The sequence below is a fragment of the Mus caroli genome, chromosome 1 (assembly GCF_900094665.2).
Source record: "Mus caroli chromosome 1, CAROLI_EIJ_v1.1, whole genome shotgun sequence".
NCBI classification, from domain to species: Eukaryota; Metazoa; Chordata; class Mammalia; order Rodentia; family Muridae; genus Mus; species Mus caroli.
Window position 1 is genome coordinate 29,299,749 of NC_034570.1, and position 9,855 is coordinate 29,309,603.

The 9,855-nt window shown below is 48.1% G+C and overlaps 1 protein-coding gene and 1 pseudogene across 1 annotated transcript; one reads left to right on the forward strand and one right to left on the reverse strand.

The window, feature by feature from the left end:
- Window positions 1-278: 278 nt before the first annotated feature.
- On the forward strand, window positions 279-8,876 carry LOC110294071 (cryptic protein). Its single transcript, XM_021162080.1, has 6 exons — window positions 279-586; window positions 839-885; window positions 990-1,157; window positions 1,747-1,861; window positions 1,941-2,050; window positions 8,582-8,876. Exons 1-6 carry the CDS (start codon window positions 534-536, stop codon window positions 8,692-8,694), a joined length of 606 nt encoding a protein of 201 aa, XP_021017739.1. The 5' UTR covers window positions 279-533; the 3' UTR covers window positions 8,695-8,876.
- Window positions 2,712-3,210, reverse strand: LOC110294078 (annotated as a pseudogene).
- Window positions 8,877-9,855: the final 979 nt, after the last annotated feature.

Genomic DNA, 9,855 nt, shown 5'->3' on the forward strand with positions numbered 1-9,855 from the left:
CAGACCCCCTCTCCAGCTGAGCCCTCTTTACCTCCCAGTCCAAGAACTTACAACAGGCAATCTCCACTTCTATCTCTTGCCAAAGCTCTTTGGTTTGTTGAGATTTCAACCTTGTCAATTTCTTGTTTGTTTCCCAGTGAGATTGAGGAGGCCTGTTGTCTTAGTCCCTAATGGTTTACTTCAGGCGTTGGCCACCCTGCTGTCACCAATACTGTAAATAGCACTGGGACTGTAAATAGCACTGGGAGGCTGGCAGCCTTTCTCCACCCCTCTGCATCCAGGACTCTATAGGGTCAGCACTTCCAGCCTGATGGTTCAGCACTCCTGACCTGAGAGGGCTTTAGCACCTGGACTCAAGGATCTTCCTTTAGCCCTGCTGTCTCTGGTCCAGGCAGAGGGCAGAGACATCTTCATCTTGCAAGACTGTGCATCCTGTAACCTGCTAGAGTGATTCCAAGACCTGGAGTAAAGGGTGCCTCCGGGGCTAGGACATTTGAGTTTCAACTTCTGTGGTCACTGATCCCCAAGCACAGATGAGAGCGAACTCACCAACCCAGGGTATCGGTATGAAAATGCATCAAGCCAGGTAAGGGCAGAAGCCAGCCAGGTATTAGAAAGTCAGGCTAGGAGGGTTGAAATTCTCTGGCTGTCTTCCATCTCATGACCTTTCTAAACTGTGATGGCACCTTTAAAATCTACAAGTGCTACAATGACTGTGGATGCGTGTGATTTTTATTATGTTATAAATGTGCTATATATTTTACATTATGATTGATGTGTGAACTGGGCTTAGTCTGATTGTAGACTTGAAAGTTCGATGATTTTTTAATTATTCTAGGCCCCTGTTTTTGGTGACTGTCGCACAGCTTATCAGTCTGGGATACAGTAAGTTAACTCCCCCTTCCCTCAGTCCCCAGAGTTTCCGTTATAAATCGTAAAATCTCTGTCTGTCCGTCACTATTAGTTTCTTACTTTGTCATTATTTAAAGGCTATCAGAGTGAAGGAGATGGTGCCAGAGAAGTCAGCAATATCCTCTCTCCAGTGATCCCCGGGAAGACACTGGACAGAACTCTGAGTAATTCCAGTAGAAAGAATGACATTCCGGAGGGGGCGCGCCTATGGGATTCCCTTACTGACTCCAGCACTTTGGGAGAGAGTAAGTCTTAGTTCTGCGACATCCTGGGCAGTGGATCCGGAGACCCTGGGCAGTGGATCCGGAGAATCGGGACTGGAAAAACAAGGGAAAATCGGGGTAGAAAGGAGACACCGACAAGAGCATTTTTTCACCTTCAAGTTTAAAAACAAAACAAAAAAACCATAAAAAGGAAATTTTAGTGATGCCTTTACTATCAAGTTTCAGAGATAACGGCTGCCTAGCCTTCAGGCAATCCAGCGTTCCCAATGGCTCCAGGAGGGGTTAGCGACATCACACCCATGGGTGGTCCTGCCTGGGAGGCCTGTGGTTAATCACTGCCCACAAAGTCACATGCTGACTTTTAACAGTGGAAGAGAGAGGGAGAGAAACAACTTGGAGGGTGTCAAGGGCTGTCCCTGCCCGGACCCCGCCCACATTCCTGCTAACTTCTTTTTCAGTCTTCATCAACTAAAAAGTGGGGTTTACCTAGCAAACACACTCAGCAGGGACGGTCCCTCCCCTCCCAGGCTGTGAAGCCCTGCCCTCTGCGGGAGGGGACTTGCCAAGCTCCAGAGGCTAACACAGCTGCTGACCCAGGTCATCCTTGCAGGTGCAGTCCCTGTATCCCGCTGTTGCCACAATGGCGGCACCTGTGTTCTGGGCAGTTTCTGCGTGTGCCCTACGTATTTCACTGGTCGCTATTGCGAGCACGACCAGAGGCGCAGGTGGGTGGAGCAAAAGTGGGCTGGGTGGGGACTGGCTTGGGAGAGGGGTAAACTGACAAACCTGTTCTGGCCTCTGCAGAGACTGTGGCGCCCTAGGGCATGGAGCTTGGACCCTGCACAGCTGTCGCCTATGCAGGTGCGTCTTCTCAGCCCTGTACTGCCTCCCGCACCAAACGTTCAGCCACTGTGGTAAGAGCACCTTCCCGCTCCCTGACTTTTACCTCACACACTATACACTTGTGTCTTCATTGTTAGTGATTGGTGCACATTTGCTTGTGCTAGGAGACATAGAACATCTGCTTGTTCCAGGAGACATAGAAATGAGCAAATTAATGAAGTTCCGATCGTTGTGAATCCGCGGTGAATGTACGGCATTATTTACATTTTTCTGCGGGGATTGCTGGATGTACTGTAACTTGCCAGCAATATCCCAGTGAATTGGGGGGTGGGGGGGTGGGGTGTCCAGAAGCTACAAGGTGCGGAGCAGAGTTAACCTGGGAGCCAAGCTAGCTTAAGCAGATCACTAGCGATCTCCAAACACTGGGTACACAGGTACAGCGCTAACAAGGAAGGGAGGGGTTGCCACATTCCGACCTGATGTCTTGTGCTACAGCCTTCCTCGTCTTTTTTATTTTAAAAAAAAACTAAAAGGGCTGATGATTTTATTTTCACATTTCACAATATAAGTGAAAACTTTTTTTTTTTTTTTTGTATTACTTCTCCCTTCAAAAATATTCTGTTAGGAAGGGAAGTTTCCTTTCCATGCATCTAGTAAACACTCAGGCTCAGCACCAAGATCTCCTGGTGGAACAGAACAAGAAATACAAAACGATCAAGAGCGCTTCTGCTCTTATCTGTCTGGCCGGGTCATGCCAGGCTGTGTGGGCACCATCATAGGGCAGGCGGGAGATCTCATCATGGGAGGCCTGGACATCATGGGAGGCCTGGGCAGCATGGGCATGTGGCCTCCCATGGGCGGTCTCATCCCAGGAGCTGGTCCCATGGGCATCATCCCAGGAGGAGGGGGGCCCATCACTGGCATCATGGGAGGGCCTTCCAGGTGGGATGCAGGCATCATGCCAGGCAGAGGAGGACTGGGGAGACTGGGGGGAGGTGGGATCATGGCCCCTGCAGTTGGAGGAGCAGAGAATGGAGCTGGAGGGATCTTTCCTTGTTGAAATGCAGCCGTTGTCTTGTCGATCAGGCTTTGAGCCTGCTCCTCCATCCATTTCTGGTAATAGTCCTTTCACATTCTCTTTGTGTTTCCGACCACCGCAGTGTGTCTTCCTCACAGGCGGAGAATAGTGGGTAAGATACGTATCACAGTAGTCACAATAAAACTTAGGCATGTTGCTCCACAAGCCGTTGGCTACCTCGGTCCCTGACACCAGGGAGCCTTCCTCATCTTAATAGGAGCTGGTGTGGACTCCCAGTGGTAGGCACAGTGAGTGAAGGTTCACCGTTCAACCCGGTGCTGTTTCTGCCTCTGTCACTCCCGGGTGGTTTAGCTGTGCACTGTGTGGAAGGAACACAGCCATGAAATGAAACTGGAGCCCCTTTCCCGCTCTTTCTCAGGCAGCTCTGAGCTCCTCGGTAGATGTAGCAGTGACATCTTGCCTCCTTCCCCAGGCAGTCTAGGAAGGGCCGTGCCAGAGCAGGGAAGGTCCTCAGCTGCTCTGCCTGGCCCCACTCTTAGGATACAACACTGGGTCGGGCCATTAGTGGAGGGGGACTTGCAATGGTTGGTTCCTTCCTGAATTCCCCCCTCCTCTTCCTGTGGAGCATCGGGATGGTCTCCAGGCCCAGCCTTCAACATTCCTATGGCCTTCCTTCCCTCTGCTCACTGAGCATACAAAAAAAAAAAAAAAAAAAAGCCCTTTCTCTCCCAAGCAATCTCCTTTTGTTGGGTTTATGGCTCTTGATTTTCCTGAGTCCCAGAGGTTGGAGGACACCAATTTTGGGAATCAGGGTAAATTTACAGGCTAGATCTAGTGGCTTTGCAGATGGTCTCAATTCTTACCAGAGTTTCATTCCTGGGAATGTGGAAAATGCGGTCGTTAGCAATCTCCCACGAAAGGTCTGCAGAGCGGTATCTGAGCATCAGGATAGCCAATCACTATTTCACGTCCTTGGAAACATCCAGGACTGAGACTCCTGTATATCTGCCAAAGTCGGTGGCACAGGCTTCTGAAAATATGCTTCCGTCCATCCACGCTGGACAAAATATCAAGATCCTTCTCCAGGGTAGCTGGTCAGGCCCAGAAGGTGCAGTAACAACCTTGTGCCTTTGATCCTCTGATGGCACTGCAGGTCCCATCTCAATGGTGGATATCAGCAAGAGGGAATGGGGAATACCCTTTTCAAGCTCTCTAGCTGATGCTTGGGAACTAAGGAAGGTTGCCCGTGTAGTTGTGCCCACTGTATTCTTAACCAGTGTGCTTTGCCCACTTACTTCATTGGATTCCACCACAGTTTATGAGTCCATCGCCTCTCTGTTTGGGGAAAATGAAACTTAGGGATGAAAACTCCCACTGGTAGCAAACAGACCACTGTGTCACCCATGTACCTTTCCTGGAAGACTATGAATATTCAATATGAATGAACGTCTTCATTTGTGATAGTCTTATTTAGAATGTTGAAAAGTGGCTGTGTTTTACATCTAATCCCAAGAAAACTGTCTTAGTCAGGGTTTGTATTCCTGCACAAAACATGACCAAGAAGCAAGTTGTGGAGGAAAAGGTTTATTCAGATTACACTTCCACACTGCTGTTCATTGCCAAAAGAAGTGAGGACTGCTATATCAGGGTCCTGTCAGCAAAATCTTGCTGACCCTGATATAGCTGTCTCTTGTGAGGCTATGCCAGTGCCTGGCAAACACAGAAGTGGATGCTCACAGTCATCTATTGGATGGAACACAGGGCCTCCAATGAAGGAGCTAGAGAAAGTACCCAAGGAACTAAAGGGGTCTGCAACCCTATAGGAGGAACAACAATATGAACTAACCAGTACCCCCCAGAGCTTGTGTCTCTAGTTGCATATGTAGCCAAGGATGGCCTCGTCGGCCATCATTGGGAGGAGAGGCCCTTAGTCTTGCGAAGATTATATGCCCCAGTACAGGGGAATGCCAGGGCCAGGAAGCGGGAGTGGGTGGGTTGGGGAGCAGGGCAGGGTGAGGGTATAGGGGACAATTGGGATAGCATTTGAAATGTAAATGAAGAAAATATCTAAAAAAAAAAAAAAAGAAAAAAAGAAAAGAAATCAGGACTGGAACTCACACAGGGTAGGAACCTGGAGGCAGGAGCTGAGAGGAATGTTGCTTACTGGCTTGCTTCCCCTGGCTTGCTCAGCTTGCTTTCTTATAGAACCCAGGACTGCCAACCCAGGGATGGCACCACCCACAATGTGCCCTCCTCCCTTGATCACTAATTAAGAAAATGCTGCACAGCTGGATCTCATGGAAGCATTTCCTCAAGAGAGGCTCCTTTCTCTGTGATAACTCCAGCTTGTGTCAAGTTGACACACAAAACCAGCCAGTACAGAAACATAAGAAAATGTTTGAGATCCCTTCATAAGATGTCAATGTGAAAAATCACCTTTGAGATAATTATAATACTTTGATTCAATCTATGGGCGAGAAGGAACACAAATAGACACCATCTTATGGGGTTACATCTTCCTCCAGCAGCCCCCAGGCTAAGAGTTTCCTTGCTCTGACTGGGTCTTCCACCTGAAAGAATGAAAAACTCCCACCTAGTTCAGGTTGGACACAGCCAAAGCTCTCCCCCTTAGAGCAACCCTCAAGAAGTAAGAATATATAAATGTTCCTGAGCACCAACAGCAGATGAAGGGCTGGGGTCGGACTCAACACCAGAGCCTCTGGTTAGCATATGCCAGGCCCTGAGTCCTATTTTCAGAAATTCAAGGGGAAAAGAAGTCAATTGACTATTGTGTAGTAGGGTATGTGTCATAGTAGCTAGAATGTTCTAAACCTTGGGTTTAGCCTCTAGCAACAAACATGGTGGCTATAAGAAATGCTGGTGTGTTAATCTGAGCATGAGATGGATCCAGGCCAAGCCACTACAAGTTCAGTTCTCCCTTTATATTTATGTGTACATGTGTGTCTGTGTGTGCATGGCATATGCATGCAGATGCCCAAGAAGGCCAGAAGAGGGAGCTACAGGCAGTTGTCAGCCACCAGGCATTTGTGCTGAGAACAGAACTCTGCTCTTCTGCTAGAGTGCTGTTGACCACTCACTGAGCCACCTCCTAGCCCTCAGTTTTTCCTTTAAACTGCACATCTGGCAACAATAAAAACCAAACCAACCAACAAATAAATGAATAAATAACTGTGGGTAGACCCAGCCTCTGGCCTGGGGTACCTGCTTCCAAGCAGCTCTGAGCTTGTAGTGTATACCCAGATTTCAACCATGACAGGCATGCATTTTGGGGGGTGTCCTTTTGGTGGGCATGGCTCTTGTGGTGTACAAGCACAAGGGGGCCACCTAATTCAGTGGTGCTTCCAGCAGAAGCTGCAGACTGGAGCTCTTAGAAGCACTGAGTCGGGATCTCATACTGAGATGTGGTGTTTCCCTTATCACAGAAGGCCCTAAAACCTCCAAGAGGAGAAGAGAATCTGCTCTTGTAGTCTGTGCAGCAACAGAGGCACACTGACAGGCAGCAAGTGCTCAAACTTGGCTTCAGCTCTTTCCTTCTCACAGATGCGCAAAAGTATAAGTATATAATAAGGTCTCAGGTACCAGCAACAAGTCATCCACGAGTAGCAGGATTTTTTTCTTCCCTAGTGTAACAAAGAATAGTGGGGGTTCACAGAATAAGGAATGTAGATTTATTTTTTTAAATCTAAATCCACAGTGGATATTCTATTTTTTTCTTTCTAATCTCAAGGAATCCCATGAGAAGCACATCCCAGTGGCCACGGGTCTAGTTTGAGACCCCCAGGTTGCTTCTTTTACAGAGCCTGTTGAAACTGTATACTTGAACTTGTATTTTGTGTGTAAGAACCCAAGGGACCTGAATCTCCCCCGTGGCCTCCATTCTCCCAGAAAGGTGACCCTGTGTGATAGACCCTGTCCTCCGCTGACGCCATGTGTGTTTTACCTGTGTATGGCCAGGATCTCTGTCCGGGATCATCATTAATTGCTCTTCTCCCTCCTCCTCTCCCCTCCTCCACTTCTCTTCCTCGTTTTTTGAGGCATACAGGATATCACTGTATATCACTGGCTAGGCTGAACCCATCTGCCTCTGCATCCCAAGAACTGGGATTAAAGATGTGTACCCTACACCCAACGTCAATACTTAATGCTCCTTTGTGTGGGTTATGGTTTTTTAAAGGTTTGTTTTATTTTATATTTTTGTGAAGCAATCTCTGACCAGCCACTTTACCTTAATCTGTGAGCCCTAGGTCTGAGTGAGAGACATTGTCTTAAAAAAAAAAAAATCCTAAAGGTGCTTGAAGAGTGACAATCAAGGTTGACCTCTGACCTCTACAAGCGTGCAGATACCTTGCACACACACATGAACTCATACCTGCATATATATAAAGACCCAAAGAACTAATTTGCACAGAGAGTTGGGCCATCTATGTAGCAGGTGGCTGCAAATCAGTTCTATTTGTTCTGAATGAATCAGGGACAATACTCCCAGGCTTCCCCATTCTGCCCAGGAGCTAAATAAAGACGTTAGGCTGAAGGGCTGTTCACTTGGAAACACCTAGGCACTTATTTCCCTTCAGCTCTCAATGCTCAGTGAAAATTTAGGGGTCTCTGGTTACAGAGGAAAATAACGTTTCCTTTGATTGCTTTGAACATATGCTAAGCAAGAGCTCTGCCATCCTGAAGATGGCCAGATATGGTGGTGAACACCTTTGGTCCCAGCATTCAGAAGGCAGAGGCAGGAAGTCCTCTATGAGCCAGAAGCCAGCCTGGTTTGAATACTAAGCTCCAGGCTAGTACTAAGTACTGAGTTCCAGGCTAGCCAAGGGATGACCACTGTGACCCTATCTTAAAGAAAAATTATACACACACATATGTAATAGAATATATGTGTACACACAGGCACACCCCCCAACACTGTTGTGATTATAAAAAGATAAAGAGAAATAAGAATATGTTTTATGGGGGTGTGGTGAGGTGTGGGGGAAGGGGATGCCTCAATGGGCCCATGCCAAGGCACCCCTTCCCCCTGAGGGACCAACCACATGTGGTATAGCATAGGATAGAGTTTATTTGGGGGATGTGGATGGGGAGTTAAGAGAGTAGTAGAGGCAGAGAAAGGCAGAGAGAAGGAGAGAGTAGAGAAGTAGAGGCTGGCCATGACCATGTGGAGAAAGAAGGGAGAAGAGAATGGGGAGAGGGAGAGTAAGAGAGTAAGAAAGATTTTCAGGACAGCCAAGGCTACACAGAGAAACCCTGTCTCAAAAGACCAAAGAGAGGGAGGGAGGGCGGGAAGGAGGGAGGGATGGAGGGAGGAGGGGGCAAGCAGTCCCTCTTATAGTGGGCCACGCCTACCTGGCTGTTGCCAGGTAACTGTGGGGGTGGAGTCCAGACAGAATACCAACACACACACACACACATAGGTTGGGGGGGGTGAGGGGGCAACAGGCAGGAGAGGGCTTTAGAGAGAATAAGTACAGACATCTCTTTGTTCCTGCGGCCAATCCTGTAGCCATATATTTTATATATTCTCTGTGTTCTTTTCCAGACATGAAAAGCATCCTTTCTTCAGGCGCCAGAGGATTAAGAGAATGCAGCATCCCAAGCCTCCTCCTGCTGGTGCTCTGCCTCCTCCTGCAGGGTGTGGCTGGTAAGGGCTGAGGCTCCCAAGTGCGATGATAGAATCTCCTCCGGAGGTGTCACCCTTGATGACACATGACACCACAGTGTGCCAGCAAGAAAGCTGGGCGGTGGGCATCTGACTCGGTGTTGTGTCCTGTAAATAACAGAATCGCTGGAATATGCTGGATTCTCATGCTGTACAATAAAGAGGCTTAATGGTGAGCCCTCCTTGCTTGGCTGGGCCTCTCTTCAAGGTCTCCAATGGAGGCAAACCTGAATACAAGAGCCCAGCCTGTTCAACTCAGAGTCCCTTTCTGGAGGTTTCAAAGTATGCACTGAATAGGCTTGAATGAGGTCCCCAAACAACTGGCCCCTCCTGGGTAACAGCCAGTCAGTCTGAGTAGCTTGGACCCTCACTTGCATGCTTCACTGCTGAAATTCCCTGTCACTTGCTATTCACTGTCAGTCTCTCCACTGACCTCTGAGCCCATGGAAGAGGTCGTGTGAGTCCTGAACACTGTTCTGGGTTCCGAAAAACCCAACATGCTGTGTGGAGATTGAAAGGAAGACAGGAGGGGCTTGAGGGCAAGCTTTCTGGCAGCTGCTTCCTTCTCACTAGTAATCAGTCACTTGATGTGATTCACAGCATCTTCCTAAAATAATGCATATGTAAAATGGGGAGTTTAAATGGAGTTAACATATTATAGAGAGACATACCCCAATCAGGAACAGGTTACATCTTTTGAGTTGTTGGTCAATGGGATCCCACAAACATTCCCAAATATTATAGGCTCTTTCAGAGGGTGTTGATGTTTTGATTGGGAATCTGAAGGTCCTGTTCCCCATTTGGTTCTTGATCGATCAATAAAGATGCTAACAGCCAATGAGCTGGTGGAATAGGCAGGACTTCCAGATTTCCCTGCAGACAGGCTAGCAGATGGGGAGGGGGAACAATTATTTGCCATGCCTCAGAGGGAGAAAGAGACATCATCCATGTGAGATCTTGGGTGGAGTGACCATTGGCAGCTTCCTCGACTGGAACTGGGGTAGTGTACTGGCTAGTTTTGTGTCAACTTGACACAGCTGGAGTTATCACAGAGAAAGGAGATTCAGTTGAGGAAATGCCTCCATGAGATCCAACTGTAAGGCATTTCCTCAATTAGTGATCAAGGGGGAAAGGCCCCTTGTGGGTGGAACCAT

Excerpts from the sequence above, each read along its gene's own strand:
- LOC110294071 (XM_021162080.1), top strand. The coding sequence starts at position 534 with ATGAGAGCGAACTCACCAACCCAGGGTATCGGTATGAAAATGCATCAA. Across the intron at positions 1,158-1,746 it reads CTCCAGCACTTTGGGAGAGA|GTGCAGTCCCTGTATCCCGC; the intron begins GTAAGTCTTAGT and ends TCATCCTTGCAG. Across the intron at positions 1,862-1,940 it reads GAGCACGACCAGAGGCGCAG|AGACTGTGGCGCCCTAGGGC; the intron begins GTGGGTGGAGCA and ends TGGCCTCTGCAG.